The following is a 21866-nucleotide window of genomic DNA, read 5'->3' as shown; positions in this document are numbered from 1 at the left end:
ATGGAATCTGGAACCTAGATGCTCTTCCCAGAGCGGCTCCATCCCCTGAGGGGAATATCTTACAGTGCTCACACTTCTAGTCTCCCATTCATATGCAACCAGGGCAGACCCTGCTTAGCTAAGGGGACAAGTCATGCTTGCTACTCTAATCCATTCACTGCATAAATTATCTCTGTGTCTCTGTACTGCAAGTTTGCTTTAAACCTCCCCATTGTCACTAAAGGGTCCCCTGAAGGCCTTTTCAGGTCCTTGTCCAGAGCAGGAGGCTGTTCTTCCAGGCCATGCTGATCATTTTCAGCGGGGTGGCTGTGACATCTGCACCTGGGTCCAGTTTAAATTCTATATATTTCTCATTGATCCGCATTTCCACAGTCCATGGTGTTACTTGAACTCCACTGTGCTCTGTCATGGACCCCAGAAATCCAGCAGAGAGGTTGCTGTAATGTGCCTGACTGCTAAGTCTGCAAAGCATTGCCTTGCAAAGTGGCCCTTCTTTTTGCCATTATAGCACACACAGTCTTTAGCTGGGCAAATTTCTTTCCTGTGTCTTTCCCCCTTGCACCACTGACATCTTTCCTCTCTGTTTGGGTCAGGTGGGCTTTGGGCAGTCTCTGTATATGTTTTCTTTTATGGCCTCATCCTCTCTTTCTGGGTCTAGACACTGTTAACCTGGGGGATGAGGTTGGTTGTTTCTTTACATTTTTGTGTTGTCTTACTGTAATGACTGCATTTTCTGGTGTGACACCCTCATACAGTTGAGCTTTTCAGAAAGTTTGAGGTCTCCACCACAATTTGAATTCAGATCAGTTAATCATCCAGAGCACTAGATTAGCAATGTTCTGCTATGGCATATAGTGAGGTGATGAAATCATCCTTGGGTTCATTTTCTTTTTTGCACGCAAGCAGAATGTCATCTGCCAGGTGTCCCATGAGATAGATCAATGTGTTAACCTGATCCTCTTCAGAAATGCTCAAAACTGTGCCTCCATTTAGGCCACTCTCCTGGATTAGCAAATTGAAATGGCTCTGGGGATTGCAAACTAAAAGAAGCTACAGCCATGTTCCTCAGTCTCTCTTAGTAAGGGATCTTTCCACCTATCCAATTTTTGTGGGTTTTCTTGTCACTTCAGGCTGTGGGTCACAAAAAACTCCAGTACTGCCACAATGTGTTGTTACTGAAGATCAAGATTCTGGGAGTCTCTCAAACACAAGTAGCTTTATTAACATCAAACTAACACTGGGCCTTCATGCTTACTAGGCCTCCTTCACCAGTCACTCCCATGCTTTCAATATTAACCTTAAACCTCCAACATAGTAGTCCTTCTGAATGTAATCTTAAGGTGTCGGTTAATTGTCCCTAAATGTAATAAAACCATTCAGATGCACAAGGAGGTTGGAAAATCCATCTAATGAAAAATCCTATAACTACTATCCAGTTCTAGTTTGTATACAACCATCTGTTCTCATTTTCCTTATTAAAAAATAATTACAGTATGAGTATTCTGCTAAAATGCACAACTGAATTGCAGAAGAATCCCAAAGGGCAGAATTTTTAAGTGACAGATTTCCTCAGATTTCTGTTACTTTAATCAATAGTTTTGTAACCTGTTCCCTGCAGCATTCCTGCAGCTACATTTGGATCAGTTTCTTTACTGTTGGTGAAAAGTAAAAGTAAAACCTTGGACAAATATGTGAAGAAAAACAGATTGCTAGATTTCTGTTAATTTTCATGAAGTCCCACTGTCACAAGATTTCAAAGTCACTGTACTGATTCCTAATATGTTTTTGAAGTAGTGAATTAGTGAATACGCAAGGGTTGCCAAATACTAGCTTTGTCTCTGGCTGATATATTATGGACACCTGTGGTCTTGAAGTGGCTGGAAAGTGTCTGGGGTAGAATGCTCTGAAGCAGTTTTTGGCCAACTCAATTTACATTTTTGGCTGACCATCTCAACAGTGGGGCAGGGGGGAGACAATTGGGAAATACATCAGATACTCTTAACAATCCTTGGAGGATTTTTAATTATAGCTTTTAGGCAAATTATTTCAAAGAGAGTTACATCATTGTCCAGATTTCACTAGCAGCATTTATCTCTGAATTCTCAGAAGGAATTGAAGCTAGAAATATTACTTGGTCAACTGCAGATGAGCCATTGGTTTTAGTTTAATACAGCACTAATGGGAGCATATACAACCCTAAAATACAAATTAGGACTATCAGATGCTTAAATGAATTAAACAATTACAATATTAGATTTTCAAGCATTCTTGAACTGCTTTGTTTGAAGCTGTTTTCTTTCAGCTTGATATATATCTACAGATATTAATGAAAAATACCACATCTTTCTAAATCTACCTATGTTTAAAACATCTTCAAGATGCAGTCCAAAGCCCCTAACCTTCATATGATGGTAGCAGAACGACTCTTTTGAGGTCCACCCAGGCAGGACGAAGCCCACGGAGAAGAGTTTGCCAAGGGCCCCCTGGAATCCAGAACAGGCCCTGCCTCTCTGGTTTGAAACCTACGTAGCATGTTCACAGCCATTTAGTGTGAGATGAGAGTGGGAATTGCTGCAATGTCTGCTGCACAAATTCATTGCACTTTCTATGGAAAGGGCACTTGGGGGCTTTTCTCTCAGGTAAAAGTATGCAGGTTGACAAAACACATCCCACTACCTTCCACTGCCTCTCAGGTTCTTAGTGATATTCTCATGTTGTTTGCAAGGCCAGGAGCAACTTAAGTGTGTACACATCATAATTGTGTAGATGTTGTGTGGTACAGCTAATCATGCTTTCAGGAAAAAAGATGCTGCAAGAAAACAGTTCGTGACTCCAGATACAATCAATGCTCGACCTTTTTGAAACCACTGAGGGATATTCCATTACTAGTTAAATCTGTTAAACGACAAAACTGTCACTACAGTAATGTAAATCTTTCCCATGACAGGAACACATACAATGGTAATTCCCGTATTAAATGCAGCTAAAGCTAGTTAGGCGTGAAGCAAAGTGAGACTCACTTTGGTCTCACCCCAGAGCGCTGTTGCGAATCCACATAAATTCAAACAGCATTTGAACACATTATTCCAGGGACCACATATTACAGAACCCCAACAAGTAAATTACATATGTGACACGCCACCGCACCACCTTTCAATCTGTTCTCCTCGGGCACATTCTCTAAGCTGGATCTCTGCTTTCTTTGTTATATTTCCCCCACTGGTTAAAGAAACAGGTTGAAATTCAACAGCTGCAAAATTTAAAGTACCTTAAAGATGTCATGTCAAGAACTGCCCTCCAAACACTTTTGAAGTCTTTCAGACCTCCCTAGTGAAGACTACTTAGGATATTTCAGAATTTTGCAGTTATTCCAGTGTTCTTCACATAATACGGATGCAGGAACAAGGGGCAGACTAAAAGCAGAACCTGTTAAAGGGGGATATCATTTGATCTGAATGATTTATACCTAGCCTATTGCATTAATATAATGCAAGAAGATACATGCCTGTAGGTGATCAAGATGCTCTGAAATGTTGTATAGCTACTGGCAGACATATACAAGATTGTGCAACATGTCAAGAACTAGTCTGGAACAGAGGTTCCCTGCGGTTGGTTTGGTCCAACTTGCTCCTGAGGATGAGTTGGAGGGGCCAGAGAGGAACCCTGTGCTTCAATAGGGCATGTTAGAAAGTAAATAGTGGGGTTGGGAGAGCGATCACCGCCTTAGGCAGGGTGGTTATACAGCATCCTAACATACGGGTGCAGGACACAGCCCTGTACAGGGGGGACGGAGTACATCTCTCTGACTGGGGGAATGAAGTGTTCTTCCAGGACTTGCAACGTGGTCTTCAGGAAGTGCTCGCTGGGTGGAGGAAGTAGGGCTAAACAGAGGTTTGCCCCACTTCTGTGGCAGGAGAGTATGGGTGTTAGGTAGGCAGATTCGGGATCGGTGTTTGCCTGGAGGGCCAGTTTGGGTGGGGGTGTGTGTCAAGGAACAGCCCTTCAGGGTTTTGGCGGCCTGGAGGGCTGGGAATGGCTCCCATTCGGGGGGTGGCATGACTCACAGACTCAGAGATTTGGCGGCTTGGGTTTGGGGTGGGTCGAGCCACCCTCCCCTCAGCAGGAGAAACCTCGCAGTGAGAGGAGGTCAGGACATGGGGCCTGACCGAATCAGGACCCGGCCCTTCGCCCTGGTGTGGAATGCCCTTCACTAGGAGGGGCCACCACAGGAGTTCCCTCACTCTGATTAGTTAGGGACCTCATTTCAAGTTCTGTTATCACTGTACAATAATAAAATGGCCCTTATTTACTCCAACCAAACATGTCCTGTCTTCATTGGGGCCTAGGGGTGCAATGGCATTATGATATGTCCTTACATTAGCACAACAGCATGATGCTAAAGTGCAACACCAGTCTGGATGTAGGCCAATGGGATTTTGCAGAAACCCAGTTTTTATACCTCTTACTAGTAAGGCTGCAACTCCAAAACCTACTTTCCTAGAAGCAAATCACACCAAAATCAACGGACTTGTTTCCAAGTACCATATACTTTCGGTCCAGCTATCAATCTATCCCACATGTGGCTTGCTAAATTTCTGAACAATTTCTATAGAAATGCTAATAAAATTTTCAGGAACAGAAAATTGGAAACAGTACTTCCTTGTCTTCTTTGATCATACACTTCTCCATCTTTCCAGCTACCTCCTATCCCAGGACTTGCTTCAGTATTGCACAAGTTCAATAAAGTAGATTGGAAACTCCAATGGAGTCCAATGAAATAGAAATATGAATATCCAGCCTAAAAAGATAAAGAACTTAAAAAATCAGTGTGATGTAATGAGCAGTGTGTCCAGTTTGGACAAGCATGAGCCAGACTTAAATCTCTGCTCTGGCATGGAGCTCATTGGGCTCTCTCAACCAAGTGTATACCTGAAAGCTCATTTCAAGTGTTGAAATGAATGTGTCAGGTTGAACCTATTGGCACAATTCCACCCCCATGCCTACACGTGTTCATTCCATATATGTGAGCTACCAGAACAAGGTTTTTGTTCCTGCGTGTTTAAAGGTCCTGAAGACCTATGTTCCACTTCTTGTTTCCTCTTTTCAACATCAGAGAGTTTAGAGCAAAATTATAATTTTAAAAATCAATTTATGTTCTTCAATAGTGGCGCAGCAGGGGAATGACTTGCCTAGTGAGCAAGAGGTTGTTGGTTCGAATCCCCTCTGGTATGCTTCCCAGAATATGGGAAACACCTATATCGGGCAGCAGCGATATAGGAAGGTGCTGAAAGGCATCATCTCATACTGAGCAGGAGATGGCAATGGTAAACCCTTCCTGTATTCTACCAAAGAAAACCACATGGCTCCGTGGTCGCCAGGAGTCGACACCGACTTGAGAGTACAACTTTACCTTTCATCAGAATCAGGCCTTCTCTATGGCTGCCTCCCTGTCAAAACAAGAGCTTCTCCATCTCTGGCTGCCTTTAAAAAGACTGTTAAGATGAACCTATTTTCTCAGGCTTTTAGTTAAAAAGATTTTAAAACAGTTTTTATTTTGTTTTTATTGTTGCTGTATTTTTAAACAATGCATGCTGCCTAGAGATACATATATCAGGCGGTCTACAAATATGACAAATAAATAATCAGAAAAGAGACATAAGCTTTCAGTTAATGTTGCCTTGTGTATGAGAGGGGTAGTCTAGGGTTTAAGATGCAAGTCTGTTAGGAATAATGGTACAAAGAAAATAGAATATGTTAGACATAAAATATATTCAAATGCTATAAACAAAAGTACTGCTTTCTGTGTAATTTTGTTCCAAAAATATTTGTAATCTGAGCAATACACAATTGGATTTGTTCTTCTGCAGTTAAGGGGCACATGCAGTTGAGGGTTCTTCCTTCAAATGATTCCCCAAGTGTATGGAACTATTGAAAAAAAGGTGGACCAGAATCCAAAGAAGCAATAGGGGAGACTATGTGCAGAGCAGCAACACTGCCTCCTCTTTTCTATGTAGCCATTCCCACTACTGATCAGACAAGCCACTTTTCAAACAAAATTGCCAGGAAGCTTGTCCGTTTGACAGAGGAAATGGCTGCATGGAAAAGTGAAAGTTGTTCTAATCTGTCCTTCAGTCCAGAATGTCAGAGGCAAGGTGAGGTGAGGCAAAGCAGTCAGGATTACAGGACCCCGGAGAGCTCCAAACAATTTGCTTCAACAAAGGTCAGAGGAGGAATGAGGTCTTAAATGAGGTCTGAGCCATCTTATTTATTATTTCTCTATGTAAACCACTTTGGAAACTTTTGTTAAAAAGCAGTATACAAGTATTTGTTGTTGTTAAAAACTCCAGGGCAGGTTCAGACTATCCCTCCTAGACTCCACTTCCCTGCCTGGAGAGCAGAGAAATTTTACTGGAGTCTAGCATGCCTCCTCTGCTCCCCCCTGCCCATTGCCGGGATTGGTGGGAAGCTCTGGGGAAGCATGAGTACTTGGCATAGAAGAGTTTAGTTCATTGGGAGGCTCAAGTTTAGTGAGTGCCAATTCCCAAGTCTCTGGTTTCAGGGTTTCTGGCTCTGGGGCTTCCCCAAAAGGCTCCACTCTAGATTCAGAGCTTGGGCTGGCTTTTCTGGCCAAATTGCTTCCCACTTCTGAGTCAGGCTCTGTGCTATGGCTCAGGACGAGGTCATGACCAAAGCAAAGCTGCGTGCATAGCTTTCTCCCACATATGAATATCCATTGCTGAGACGCTGTTCACAGTACTTTCTTTCTCACACATAACAAAATGCCTTGTTCTCAGCCATTCAACTATAATTTAACCATTAAAATTCCTTGAAAATGTCATATGGAAATGTTATGGAAAGCCAACTTGGATCTTTCTAGAATAGGAAGCCTGAGGAATCTACCAGATTGTTTAGAAAGTTTTTATCTCTATCTATGTCTGAAGCAAACCTGGATATATTTGAATTTTGGCAATTCAATCTCAGTTTAAGTCTATGATGTATTACAGCATTCTGACGCAATCAGTGCACTTGGCATAAATTTATTTATTTATTTATTATTTATTTATCATATTTTTACACCGCCCAAAACTCACGTCTCTGGGCAGTTTACAACAAGATTAAAAAGCAAAACATTAATTAAAAACAAAAACAACAAAAAATTTAAAAGCAAGAAATTAAATCCAATCACAACAGATATCTGTGAAACAATTTGTTATATTAGGTTTATCCACAAAGTTTAATGGTATTGATTGCTTGAATCTTATATCTATTTTTTTTTAAAGAAAAACACTATTCCATAGCATATCTCATAAACAGATAAAAGCAAAGCATAGTATAGAAAGCATACCATATAAAGTAATGTTGTCCTATAATGCCTGTAAGACAACTCATCATCACAGTTTTATCTGGTCTAGAAGGGTTTTGTTATGCACGCTACACCTTCATGGGGTTCCTTTCAGTGGTGAAGGCCAGATCACCTAGTGCAGGGGCAGTGCCCCGGGGGACAATGCTGGAAGAGAGGTAAAGTGATCTTTCTTTCCTGTTGGTGTGCAAAATCACCCCATTTCCTGATGTGAAACACCAGCTTCCAGAATAGTTATTAATTCTGGACTATAGTTTCCAGGTTCTTACAATGGATCAGGAATCCTTTAGGCTGCTGTCAGATCCTTTCTAGCTTTCATTACATAGCTAGCCCATATGGATTTTTGTTTATGTTAGGGCTACAATGGACTTGGTTATTCTACTCATACCTGGAATCCCAAATTACCAGTTGTGTGGTGTGTACATATGTACCAGGATGTTTGATGAATACCTATGATAGAAGTCAAAGAACTGCACAAGTAGTTCTGAATACTTAAGGGGCCTTTGAGTCACAATGACTGAAACAGAAGCCTCTGAAGGGGGAGGAGTATTAGCTGAGTGGTAGAGCTCATGATTTGGGTGTAGAATGTCTCAAGCTCAATGCAGACAATACTGAGCTAGGAGGACCAGTGATCCGACTCAATATAAGGCAAATTATTATACCACATAGAAAACTATGTTTGAAACTGAAAAGACTTTTTTTAAAAAAAAGGTTTGGGCTATTATGTGGAAGTCTGCATTCAAAGAGAAAATATTAGGGATGTGCAAATCGATTTGAGTGATTTGGAGACAGAACAAATAGCCCCTGTGATCCATTGGCTAGATTCGAATCCAAATCGAATCGTGCCAGATTCGATTCGAGATTTGGATTACTACTATTAATTCCCCCAGATTCCCAGCTTTCTTTTTTTAAAAGGGAAAAACTAAGCTCTAGCCCTTGTAGAACTGGAGTTATGGAACAAAATGTGTGGTCACTATTTTTCAAGTGTTTAGATTCTTTGGTGTATAATAACTTTCCCTCAATGAATTCCTAAGAGGATTCATTACACACCTTCATTTCTTCTATTCATTTTGACTGTCTTTGGACAGTGCCAATTGTGAACTGCCATGTGCCAACTACACCTCCCTCCCAATACATCCCCCTCCGACTCACAAGGCAATGGTGTACAACTCAGTTATGTCTAGGATTTTTTTTCAAGTGTTTAGACTCTTTGGTGTCTAATAACCTTTCCTCGTGATGAAATCCTATGAGGAATTATTACACACCAAAGAATTTAAACACCGCAAAAAATTCCTAAAATATAAGCTGGGTACCCAGCGGCTTGCGGGTTGAGGGGTAGCTGGCACATGGGATGCCACAAATTCCCCACCCCAACCCACAAAGCAGTGAGGTCAAAATAAACAGAAGAAATGAAGGTGTGTAATGAAGACACCAAAGAATCTAAACACTTCAATATTCCTAGAAAATAAACTGAGTACCCCACTGCCTTGCAGGTGTGTGTGTGTGTGTGTGTGTGTGTGTGTGTGGTGATAGTTGGCACATGGCAGTTGACAGTTGGCACTGTCCAATGATAGACAAAATGAACAGAAGAAATGAAGGTGTATAATGTATGTATGTATTGGTTTATTTCGGCCCAAGGCCAGCATAGAAGGTGTATAATGAATCCTCATAGGGATTCATTATGAAGAAAAGTCATTATACATATTTTATACAATAAGTTAATATTATATTATTGATCAAACATACTAGACAGTATATTTTCATGAATAAGTTGTCCAATAGGCACCAGCTTGAGGTCTGCTTTTCATTTTGCTTTTCTAACAGCTTATAAGCCATCATCCAATATAGCTTTTTAAAATATCAGATGGTCTGTAGTAGCCACAACAAATAATAAATTTCATTAGATAGTGGATGAGGTCAGCTATGTCCATCATAATAAGCATGTTATTTTTAAACACAGATATAAGGACATTAGGGAAAGTATTATATAGGATTGTATTCTAATAAACAAGAGAAATTCTGTTCACCCTTTTCACACCCACACAAGCAGAACTTCACCAACGAATCGAAGTTCTTAGGATACAACTCAGAATGTTCCTCCTAGGTACCTCCTAGGGTGGGAGGATCAGTTATCCTATTTATACTTTCTCATCAATATATGATTTAAAGTCTGGGAATTCCTCTGAGGATGTGCCATTTAATATTAATTTCAAGCCAACTATGGAATGATAAGGATTCAGCAATATTGCCCAAAGTGCAGAAATTTCCAGCTGTCACAGGACCACGGTTTCCCTGTGAAGTGCATATACTGATAAAGCTTTGGAAAAGGTGTAAAGGTGACTGTATTAAAATTTCTACAATACATTATCAACTGTTGTAAAGCTCCACAAAGAGATGTCTAGGAATTTCTAGCTATCTGATATGTCAGATACTTCTACAGTGAGAAGTAGTTTGACATTACTTTCTAGCTCTTCTTAAAAACATTGGCCAAATTCAGACGTAACAGGAAACCGGAGGTCCCTTTACCTCTGGTTTCCTTACCTGTATGTCTGAATTCTGGAAAATGGAGTTTGCTGCAGAAAGGGACCTGCGGTTTCCCTCTCTGAACTCCACTCTGAAGTTTCTGTCAGAGCGGAGTTTCACCACTGCAAACTCCATTGCTGTTGCTCCAGCATTACTGTTAGAACAATTTCTGGGCTCAAGCAGATACATATAGGCATAGGTAGTCCTTAACATAATCTGGTTCAAAACCATAATGGGCTTTTAAGTGCTTATATAAATAAATGAAAAATATAGGTGCAACCATGTGTCTCTGTCCCTTTTATAAATTAAGGTAGATTAGAACATAGTTGAGTTTCTCTTTTACAAAGCTTACCAAATAGGCCATTTCAGGTTCTTGCAATCTAATTATGTTGCTGAATTATAAAATCTTTGCTCTTCACAGTTTCTAAGAAATAAGTAAGGCCCATGCTTTCTTAGGAATAAGTAAAATCCATGCTTCACACAACCAGTCTTTGGGAAACTCATTGCCACCTTTAAAACCCTTCAGGGCGTAGCATCTGCTTACCTTTAGGACCGCCTCTCCCGGCCAGTCCTGTCCCGTCCTGTGAGATCTTCTCAAGTTGCCCCTTTTCGGTCCCTGGTCTCAGAGAGGTCCATAGTACTAGGGCCCATGGAAGGGCTTTCTCTGTTGCTGCCCCTTCACTTTGGAATTCTTTCCCAACCACCCCCAGATTCGGTCTGCCTCCTTCCTTTCAGCCTTTAAAACCTTATTGAAAACATTTCTTTTCCACCAGGCATTTGCCCTTTAATTTTTTCATTTCATTTTATTATTATTTCTTTTAAAAAAACTCAGATGCTGTTCTTGTTTGTACACCACCCTGAGTCTGGGATTGGGTGGTATATGAAATCTTTAAATCTTTAAATCAATCAATCAATCAATCAATCAATCAACCAATGTAGCAAGATAGGAATACTGATTACCATTAACTGAGATTATCAGGGTATAAATTATGGATGTTCATGGAACAGATTTTGCATTTCATTTCAAGCTCAAAATGAAACAAAAACTGCTTGAAACATTTAATCGAAACAGTGGCCAAACTGGCTGTTTCGATGAAACATACTCAAAACGTTTCGAGTGTTTCAGCCATAGAGAAAAATGGGGGAACTCAAAACACCCAATTTCCCCCCATGAGTAGCTCCTAGGGACAACAAAGTGGGTTATGTGGTAAGGCATGATGGGTGCTATCTACTGCACAACCCACAAAAGACATGGGCAAGTGAGCAATTTTTAACAAATTTTAAACCTTTCCCCCAAAACCCTATGGGATGGAGGTTTATATTTATGTAAACCTTTATATTTATGTATAAATTTATGTAAAGTTTGAAGGTTTAATTTTTTAAAAAAGTTGCCTGCTTGCCCATTCTTTAATGGGTAGAGTGGTAGGTAGCACCCATCATGCTATACCACATAACAAATATTTATATAGCATTTTTCAACAAAAGTTTCCAAAGCAGTTTACAGAGAGAGAGAGAGAGAGAGAGAGAGAGAGAAATAGATAGGATCCCTGTCCCCCAAAGGGCTCACAATCTAAAAAGAAACAACCCACTTTAGTGTCCCTAGGAGCTACCCATGGGGAACAATGGTGTGTTCCAAGTTCCCCATTGTTCCCTATGGCCAATACAAGAGGCACCCACAGAGTGCACACAAGTTTTGTGTTACAGTTTCCAATGCATTTTGTGCCTTGAAAAACACTGCAGATTAGAAGCACACAGTAAAAGGGAATCTGTCCCTCCCAACACAGAACACCACACTTTTTTTCACAGTCCAAAAATGGCCAAAAAAAGAATCACTGACCCAAATCCAGTCCACGGCCAGCCATAGTGCCTACAATATCTTATTTATTTATATCTATGTAAACCGCTTTGGGAACTTTTGTTGAAAAGCAGTATACAAATATTCATCACATTCGCACAAGTTGCTCTCTCACACATGATTATGACTACTCCTTACTTCAGCATTGCTACAGCAGCATCCTTAGCAGCAAACATAGCCATAAGCACAATTAGTTCATCCAACAATTGTATTGTATAAGCACAACGAGAGCAACTTCTTCAGCCATATTTTGACTGAGAATACCTTGCAATGCAGAATGTAGATTGAAGAGCAGTGAGTGAGCAGAGCAGTGAGTTAGTCTCAAGGCCAGACATGGAGATCATCTCGCAGCAATCACCAATAAAAAATTACACACACACACTGTACTGCCACTGTCCATTTCTGCCACAACACTAACTCACAAACAAAACAAACCACAAATCAAGGAAGGCAGTCAGGCATCCAAGTTCTGCCTTTGCCAATCTGAGATCCAGCAAAACCAGATAGTTCTAGCAGCAAAAGCACAGCATATTATATTCAGTACTGAGAAAAGAAAACCACAAACCTTCCTTGATTCCTTCCTTCGTCCCTCCTCTCCTGATGTATCCTCTTCAACAATACACTAAGGGCTCTCTCTGTATCCCAGGCCCAAAATGAATACATTTTGAAATTCCCCCATTTTTTCCTTCTCCCCCCTCCCCTCCCCCACCACTAATGGGGACACAATTGCCCATGACAGCACTTCATCTGTATGATAACAAGACAATCAAGAAGCAAAGAGATCTCAAGCCAATCAGAGGTTAGTGCCAGAAAACCAACCAGCAAGGGAAAAACAGTCCACCAAAATGGTCCTGTTCAAAATGGGGTTGTTTTGTTTTGAGCTCGAAACAGGCTCTTTATTTTAAGCTCAAAATGTTTTGCATTCCCTGATATAAATCTTCTTGCTAAAAGTACCCAGCAAATGAGACTGTAACAAGTTAAAAGGGATCAAAGTGAAGGGAGACACTCTAAAGAGTGCTCTTTAACTTTATCTACAACATGGAGAACAGGATGATGAAAGAAACTAATCCCTATGCTAGGTAACTTATCTGATTCAGAAAAACCTTTCTCATAGTCTTACATTTTTAGCCTACTTTCCTTAAAGAAAGTAAGCTTATGATCACCCAGCAATCTCAATCTCTCTCTCTCTCTCTCTCTCTCTCTCTCAACTTTGCAATGCCTGGACCGATTTAAACCACATTTGGTACTGTTGTAGGGACACATAGAGTGACATCAATGGCTTAGTTTGTAATGATGTCATCCATCCCAGTTCAAGCTGGCAGGCATGTGAACATTTCAGGTACAAGTGGGCTAATTTGTGAACTGCCTAACTGATCTGAACCAAATTTGCTATAGCTGTAGGGACACATAGGGATGCCTCAATGGTGTAGTATGTAATGATGTCATGCACCCTGATTCAAGATGATGGATGTGTGAACATTTGAGGCACAAGTAGGCTAACTTGTGGACCACCTAACCGATTTGAAACAAAATATTGTATAGTTGTAATGAGTGATATATAGGGACACATCAATGGTGTCGTTTGTGATGATGTCATCTACCCCAGTTCAAGATGGCAGAGGTGCAAGTGGGCTAACTTGTCAACCACGTAACCAATTTTAACCAAATTTGCTACAGTAGCTGGAGAGACACATAGGGACACCTCAATGTAATAGTTTGTGATGTGCCATCAACCCTACTTCAAGATGATGAATACATGAACAATTGAGGTGCAAGTGGGAAATGATCTGAACCAAATTTAATACAGTTGTAGGGACACTTAAATGACGTCATTTGTGATGAGGTCATCCACCCCAATTCAAGATGGTGGATGCGTGAATGTTTGAGGAGGAAGTTGGTAATTATCAATTAAGATTATAGTGAAAGAAAAGTAGGCAGATTAGTCCTTACCAGAACTTCTTTTTATTTGTCAGATTCTCCAGAGCTCCTTCTAGAGATCTAAAAGCAAATCTGTTGGACACAGCAAGGTGCTCTTTTAATTTTATAGGTGGACCACATCATTCACAGCCTTGCCATCCATGGTTTAACATATCTGTGGTCAGGCAATGGAGATCCAATCTTGGTATATGCTGGTTAAAATGTTTAAAATCGGTGTATCTGTGGTTCCAAAGTGGCTGAAAATGACCTCTGAGGTCATTTCCAGCCACCATTTAGTTGAAAGAAGCCATTTTGTGGATCATTTGTTTTTAAAAAATTCCCACAATTTTTCACAGTAAATCACCAAAATCGGGGGTTGGGGGCATTGCTGGACAGCTGGAGACCTGCAGTACATGGCACACCACTTTATTTCTATTATTTATGCCTTTTTCAGCACTTCAAACCCATTTTTTAACTTCCAGAAACCTAACCCCCCCTCCCAATTCCCATTTACTCAATGTTTCCACGGTTACAGCTGAGAACAGAACCCCCATGGATAACGAGGTCCACCTTTATTAGCAACATTCCCGTCATTATGATCGGAAGGCATGCATACACTGTAGCAAAGACCTCTGGAGAAGTGCAATACATTGAGAGAGAGAGACACATACTCCACCCACCTGAGAGAGTTATAGCCAGGCCACCTTATGTCAAAGGTAGAGAGCATATTTTGTCCTTCTGCCATGGGAAACAGTGTTTCCCATGGCAGAAGTATAAATAAGAGCAAAATGTTAACCAGTCATCGTGGGATAAATTAAAGGCATGCACTCTGAGACACCACTGTAGAGGGGACAACACCATTGGTGACCCCAGCTTAGGAGTGAATCCCACCCCTTCATTGGCTCTGCCTATTGGTCATGCTGGAGTGTGATGGAATTTTGAACTGACTCCTCACCCCATTCCCCAATCTATCTATATTGTCTCCAGGGGAAAGTCCATAAAGCAAAAAGTGGAACATTATCTGATACGCTGGGAAGAAATATTTGCTGTTGCCTTCCTAACGAATAAAAATGACAACATTTGCCATTCAGCTGCAGCTATAGCAGCTACCTTTTAAAGGTAAGAGAGGGTATAGAGGTGTAGATGCAGCTACTTGGTTTATGGCATTTGGATAAAATGTCTCCTGCACAGCTGACTGACCTGAGGCATATGTGCATCATGTCTGGAACCCAGGTACTTGGCACCAATGTCTGTGATGAAGTCAGCATCACAAATGGATGATATGTTCATGCTCTGGGGCTGTTTCCTATTTCTATAGACCTGTGGGAAAAAGCTGTAATGATTAGGTCCAGGAGGTCAGAACTGAAGGAATAGCAGGGAGTTTAAGGAAGAAGCAACAGTTCTTCTTTCTGTTGCTTAATGGGTAGAGATTCAATGCATGATTCAAGGAAGAGAATCAGTACATTGATACATTGAGGGTCTCCACAACAAATGTTTACATGGCATGCTGGTCTATGAATGACCAAGTTCTGAACAAGTTGGTTACTTGGAAAGGGTAGGGAGAGACTGGGCAAGCTTTGCCTTGCAGTGTTTTCCTACTTCTAAAATACTGTAACACTAACAAAAACAAACCCAAGGATGATACTGTCACACAAAGGAAAACATCCAACAAACATGTCAACTCATTAGTGTCCTTCTCAACTACCTTTTCCAGGGATTCTACAGGAGAAAAAGGGTTAACAATACTTCCTTATGACACACAACACAGCTTTAACATCTAGGTTATCTGAACATTCTTCACTTAATGTATGTACAACAAACATAATTATTACTTGATGGACACTTAAAGAAAATCTATTCCCGGTTAAAACAACCCAATTTGCATTAGTCAGGTGCGGCACATACATATTTATTTATATTTTATCCCAGCCGTCCTCCAAGGAGCTTAGGACAGCACACATGGTCCCTCTGCTCATTTTATCCTCACAACATCCTTGTAAGGTAGATTAGGTTGAGAAAGGGTGGCCCCGTGAGCTTCATGGCTGAGTGGGGATCTGAACTCAGGTCTCCCTGATCCTACTCCAGCCACTACACCACACTGTATTGTAGGTTGTGTTTTGTGGTCATTTTTTTTTTAATAAGTAAAAAGAAAAGGAAAATTCAGCATGATAGTTATCTGCAGGTATGTCTAGAGCACATAAAGCCTGTCTGGAGCACATAATGCTCTTGCAAACTACAGATCAGACCTGAAGCCAACTGTAGTCCAGTTTTTGATGATATCCAGTTATAACTTCCAGATAACCTTGCAGAAAGCAGGAAGTAACAAGCAGCTATAATACAACAATATACAAATGGAATGAACATAAGGGTTAGTATGCTTCTACAGATGGAACAGATCTTAGTATGATGTTCTCTGCTGTTCTGTAATCAGTAAAGTTAGTATGATGGAGAGAGGGAAACAGGAAGTGGACTGCAGAATCTTTGGACAAGCTGAATCAACATGCAACTACCAAATGGTAGTAGAGCCATATGTAGCCTTAGCCTACCTTTCTCTCCAGCTGTCACAAGGCAGGCTTGGTTTAAAGACTTTCAACATGAAGTTAGAATAAAAGATAGAAAAGAATCTCAAAAAGTAGGGGTGGGGGGAAGAAAAATTTTCCAACCTGTTGTTTTAATTGATGGACTAATCTGTCTTTCTCCCTTTTCAAAGCCATCACTTCTTCTTGAGTTTTCTTTTTCTTTGAAGCGGATAGTTCAAGCAAGGCAATATTTGCATCTTTTTCACTGATGGCAGCAAGTAGTGCTTCCTGTCTGATAAAATGAAGAAAACACAATTAACATTCTTGAAGGAAAAAAATTCATTGAATACTTTAATAATTCAAAGAGAACCAAGTAAATTGTATCAGGCATAATGGATCCAAGTCACATATGACAAGACTTTGTTTACATATAACTCATGCAGTGGATTTTTCTCCCATGGATGTTGGCTGCACCTTGCTTATGTTTAAAACTAATGGCTAGTGTACTTCAGACATTTAACATATAAATGGTGGGATATGAACAAGCTATAATGTGGTTTCTAGGTTGAAGCCATGGTAGTTAAGCTATATGTGGGATGCAGTCTCTTTGATAAAGTCTGGCTGAAGGACAGAATCCCAGCTAGGCCACTATCAGCTTCCCAAGATCAGCTTACAGCTCACTCTGATCCATGCTGAACTTCAGTGAGTGCATCATCATCATCACATCATCATCATCATCATCATCATCATCATTACTTTGATTTCTATACCGCCCTTCCAAAAATGGCTCATGGCGGTTTACATAGAGAAATAACAAACAACTTATTTTTTTAGATATGATGGATCTAAGGAATGATGGATCTAAGGAACCACATAAATATGTAGCAAGTTTAGAAAAGTTCAGTGCATAGAACTGGAAGTGTGTTCAGTGAAAGAATTCTCAGAAAGGTGTGGGATGATTGAGGAGACAACTTACTAACAGGCAGATAATCAGCTTTAGGAATGACATTGTTTTCTCTCACAAATCAGTAATGTGGTTAGCAAAACTGGTTTTGCTCTAGCAGTTACAGTAGTACTCAGAGAACAGTACTCCTGAGTAGAGCTGCTAACAGTACCGGATTGGCTGGGATGTCCTGTAATCCTTGGGGGAAATGCTTGTCCCATCTGGGACACTCTTTCTCCTGTATTTTGGGCAGCTGGCGTGGTGGCAGCAGAAGCAGGCACGAGCTCCACACATAATGCCTCCATTCCCTGCTTCTTGCTCCAGGCTCTGTTGCTGAGCTGCTCTACTCCAGCCCTGGCTCACCGAACAAACAGCTGTTCAATAGGTGGACGGGGCTTGCACAGTAGCCTGTGTATGGCCCCTGCAGCAAGGGAGAACTGGAGGTCTTGCTGAGCAAAGCCAGGTGAGAATGAGCTGGTCATACTGCAAATATTCTGCCTCAGAAGAAATCTAAGGCATTCTGCTTAGGGCTATAAAGGCAAGTCTCAATCATCACTGGTCTTTTAATATTAAAAAAGCAGGGGTGGGAGGAGCAGCCACCATTTTATTTCCTTCTCCCAGTACAATAGCCCCTGCCCTGGTGCAATCTCAAATTGAGTCCTCCTAGCTCATCGGATTAATGCTGCTGCAACAACCCTAAACAGACCTTCTAGTAAGGTCCACTGAACAAAATAGGGTTCACTTTGGAGTCAATGTGAAGAGATTTGTGCTGTTTGCAAAACCCTTCATCCTCTTCTCTATTCCAAACACCAAGCATTGACGTTTTTCAAGAGTGCCAGGCTTTTTCTGCTGTCTCCCTTCCCCTAACCCATTGATTACCCTTGCATACACCCCGTCGCCTCCCTGCCCCACTCCTCAGCCCCAAACTTGTGTCCCTTATTCGAGCAATGAAATGTTGGCAACCCTATTCCTGCGTGATGAGGAAACTTACTATGCTGTTCTGGGCTTTATCATTCATATTCAAAAACTGGGAAGCATAAATACAGTGAAATAAGATATCCACAGATGGTAAGTCTGCAAACATTTGTAGAACTGTTTATTCCCAAACGTTTGATCTCATTCCAAAAGATAACCATGTTAATCTGTCATTTTACATTCAGATAGAGTCCTCTGGCACCTCTGGCACTAACAGATTTATTGTGGAACAAACTTGGTCCAGAGAACTGCATTATAGTATCTGCATTATAACTAGGGGCATAGTAAGGTTGGAGTGGGCTCTGGGACAAAAAAATGAAGATGGGTCTCTGGCTGGGACAAAAAAATGAAGATGGGTCTCCTTCTTCTTCAGAGAGGAACAGGGAGGAGCAAAGAGCAAAGTGCCACCCAGCCAATGGGACCCCTCCCCTTAGGGGTCCAGGGACATTTGTGCTGCTCCTTCAGTTGTAGTTACGCCCCTGACTATAACCTAGAATTAGAACTTTTTCTCATTGTCTCTCTCTACATCTTTGTTCCCCATCCCACCTATAGTTGGCAGGTATGGAAGCTTACTACTGCTATTAACCAGTAGAAACAGGATATATCCTTCCAAAAACAAAGAGTACCTGTTAAGTTCATCCACTAATTCCTGTCCAATCCCTTTCCTATCAACAGCACACAACTGCTTTTGGTCCTAGGCCCACTTGGAGACATTTTTCTACTAGAACAGAAGAGCCTATTAAGCATAGTTTCTTTCCATTGCATCATAGGAATACAGTGCTACTTAAGCTCAAGGAACATCAGGTGTTAAACTGATAGTGTAGTGGATTTATACAAAGGCACAATACATGAAAAAGTCTCTTGTGTAAGTGAGCACAGAAATGCAATTAGCAATGGATGAGCTAGTTTAGGCACATTAAGATTCAGCTTGTAAGATTCAAAAAAGATCACATTTCCCACTTTGTCGTATTACTTTTAATTCTTGTGCATCTCTGCGTTTCCTGATAGTGATAACCACCAAAGGCAATGCCAAAATTCTGTAACACTAGCTGTTATTGTGGCATTATTCATATATTTGGGAGCAAGTCCCAAAATCTTATATGCCAACCATTTTGGGGTGTGTGCGTGTGTTAAAACAATACTTAAAACAATATTTGTATTGTTAAAACAATATTTAATTAAAAGCCTGGTTGAATAGGTGCATCTTTAAAGACTTTTTAAAAGTTGTCAGAGATGGGGAGGCTCTTATTTCAGCAGGGAATGCATTCCAAAGCTTCGAGGCAGCAGCGGAGAAAGCCCATCCCCGAGTAGCCACCAGACAAGCTGGTGGCAACTGCAGACAAACCTCTCCTGATGATCTCAATGAGCAGTGGGGTTCATAACAAAGAAGACGTTCTCTTAAATACCCAGGGCCCAAGCCATTTAAGGCTTGTATTTCCCCCAGAAACTTATCTGCAGCCAGTGTAGATCTTTCAATATGAGAACAATATGATCTCTCTGAGATGACCCAGAGGCCAACCTGGCTGCCACATTCTGAACCAGCTGTAGTTTCCAGACTACCCACAAGGACAGCCCCACATAGGGCGCATTGCAGTAATCCAGTCTGGAGCTTACCAACAGATGAACCACTGTTCTGAGGTTGTTTATACCAAGAAATGGTAGCAGCTGGTGTATCAGCCTAAGCTGATAAGAAGCACTTCTGGATACTGCCTCAGTCTGGGACACCAGGGAGAGGATTGGATCCAGAAGCACCTCCAGATTGCATACCTGTTCCTTCTGGGAAAGCGTGACCCCACCCAAAACAGGCAGATCAAAATCATCTCCCAAGTTCTGACCTCGCACAATAAGTACCTCCGTCTTATCTGGATTCAATTTCAGTTTGTTATCCCTCATCCAGCCCATTACCACCTCCAGACAGGAATTAGGGAGGTTATGCTCTATCTTGATGGTGTTGACATGGAGAAGTAGATTTGGGTGGCATCAGCATACTGATAGCACCCTGCACCAAATCTCCTGATGATCTCTCCCAGCAGTTTCATGTAGACGTTAAACAACATCAGAGACAATACAAAGCCCTGAGGGACACCATACAAAAGTTCAGATTTTGAAGAACAAGTCTGCAAGGGACACCTTCTGGTTAACGTTACTTAACATAGCTTTTTAATATAGAACACACACACACGGAATATCTGAATATCTATAAAAACAAAGAGTATATTAGATTGTCATATGGTTAGGATTCAGGGAATCTGCTGATCCTACATTGCCCAAATACAATCATCTTGGATGCAAATGACAGAAAGAACTTCTGACTGCTACATAGTTACCTAGGAGTGGTACTGAAGCCAGACCAACCCACCAATGGTGGACTTCATCAGTCAAAGGTAGGCTAAACCCTATCAGTAGTGGGTAACCCTACCCCCTCTAGACTACCAGGATCTCCTAATACCACTTCCACCTTGCAGCTGTTTATTTCATCCAATCACCCACTACAGCTAGGCACCAGTGAGACATTAGGACTATTGATCTGGGGATGGTGAAAAACTATGGGTGTCATTGTGTGCCATACCAGTGAGAACTTCAAACCTACAGGTGAGATTATCTTTCTCAGTGGTTGTATATAGATCTTGAACAGCAATGTAGAGAGCTATGGAGTACCATTACTGTGGTCCCCAAATTGCTATGGGGTACCATTTACTGTGGTACCCCAAAGCCAATCCACCACGAGGCTGATGAACAGACTTCCATTGATACACTCTTAGAAAAGCTAGTAAGTTAGGAGTGAAATAACTGTAGAGCAAAGCCATCTACCCCCAGAAACAGAGTGATCTATTGTATCAAAAGTGAAGATTGATCTAACAAGTTCTGCAGGGTACTATAACCCCTGTTCATAACTCAATTAATATTATATTCTAGATCAAAACCACAACTGTTGATGGAACTGTCTCAATGGTGATTGGACAGCACCCCCACTTCGGGCAAATGTGGGGAATTTAGCTCAAAACGGAAGACAGTTCCAAGAGGTATTAATTTGTGCAAGCATCTGAACTCAAGAAAAACAGTTTGAGAGAGAGATTTTAATTAACAAAAAGAAGTTTATTGGAAGAAAATAATAAAAGTAGTTACCAGGCGGTCCTAACTTAAAAGCATTACACATATGTTTAAAAATAGACTACTGTAAGGCACACTTAGCTTAACGTTCCAGATTATGTGTGAATTCCCAGGTGGGCAAAAAAGAGATACTTTGAGATAGGGTGGGGTAAGGTTTTAAAAATAATAGAAAGGGATAGATTCAGCCCTGAAGGAGCCACGCAAGAGGCTATATCATCTGTCCTCACGAAGATATCTAACTTGGGCAGTGGGCGACTAGCATCCATCCGGGGAGGTGAAGTGGGGAGCAGGAAAGTTGAAGGAGTTAGTGGGGTTCCTCATGAGGAAAGTCCCAGCGTGAAGCCCGCTGGATAGATCGCTGGGGGGCGGGGAACGATCTAAAGACAAGCTGTCACGAGCTCACTCTACTGAAGAAGCTGACCAGAGATTTATGACACAATAGCCAGTTATAATTGCAGCTCAGGTTTCAGCTGTATTGATAAATGGTAAGTTTTAAGTCTCACCATGAATACAGAAACGAGGAGTGAAAGCACCATAGTCCCATGCCAGGCTTTCCAGCAAAACACCAGAAGTCCAAATTCTAGAGTCACAAACTAATCAACAAGCTCAAGGCAGATTAGATGTGTTGTTTCCAGCAGTTTGTTCAAGGCACAGGCTGCCAGA

At 41.2% G+C, this 21866-nt stretch overlaps 1 protein-coding gene across 25 annotated transcripts in view; it reads right to left on the bottom strand.

Annotated features, from left to right (window-relative positions):
* ERC2 (ELKS/RAB6-interacting/CAST family member 2) overlaps window positions 1-21866 on the bottom strand; it is a 1070068-nt gene that overhangs the window by 249638 nt on the left and 798564 nt on the right. For 22 of the 25 annotated variants that reach the window (XR_008316192.1, XR_008316193.1, XR_008316208.1 and 19 more), the window contains 2 exons: window positions 16319-16466; window positions 14856-14975 (listed from right to left, as the gene is read on the bottom strand). Coding sequence is in view for 3 of the 25 variants with exons in the window: in XM_053296292.1 (XP_053152267.1) it covers window positions 14856-14975; window positions 16319-16466 (268 nt within the window). In the remaining 22 variants the exon portion in view is untranslated. The remainder of the gene's footprint in view (window positions 1-14855; window positions 14976-16318; window positions 16467-21866) is intronic. The other 3 variants (XR_008316204.1, XR_008316212.1, XR_008316207.1) reach the window with 1 other exon arrangement.

Source organism: Hemicordylus capensis, chromosome 2 (assembly GCF_027244095.1).
Source record: "Hemicordylus capensis ecotype Gifberg chromosome 2, rHemCap1.1.pri, whole genome shotgun sequence".
In the NCBI taxonomy this organism is placed as follows: Eukaryota; Metazoa; Chordata; class Lepidosauria; order Squamata; family Cordylidae; genus Hemicordylus; species Hemicordylus capensis.
This window is presented reverse-complemented; position numbering and strand designations above follow the sequence as displayed.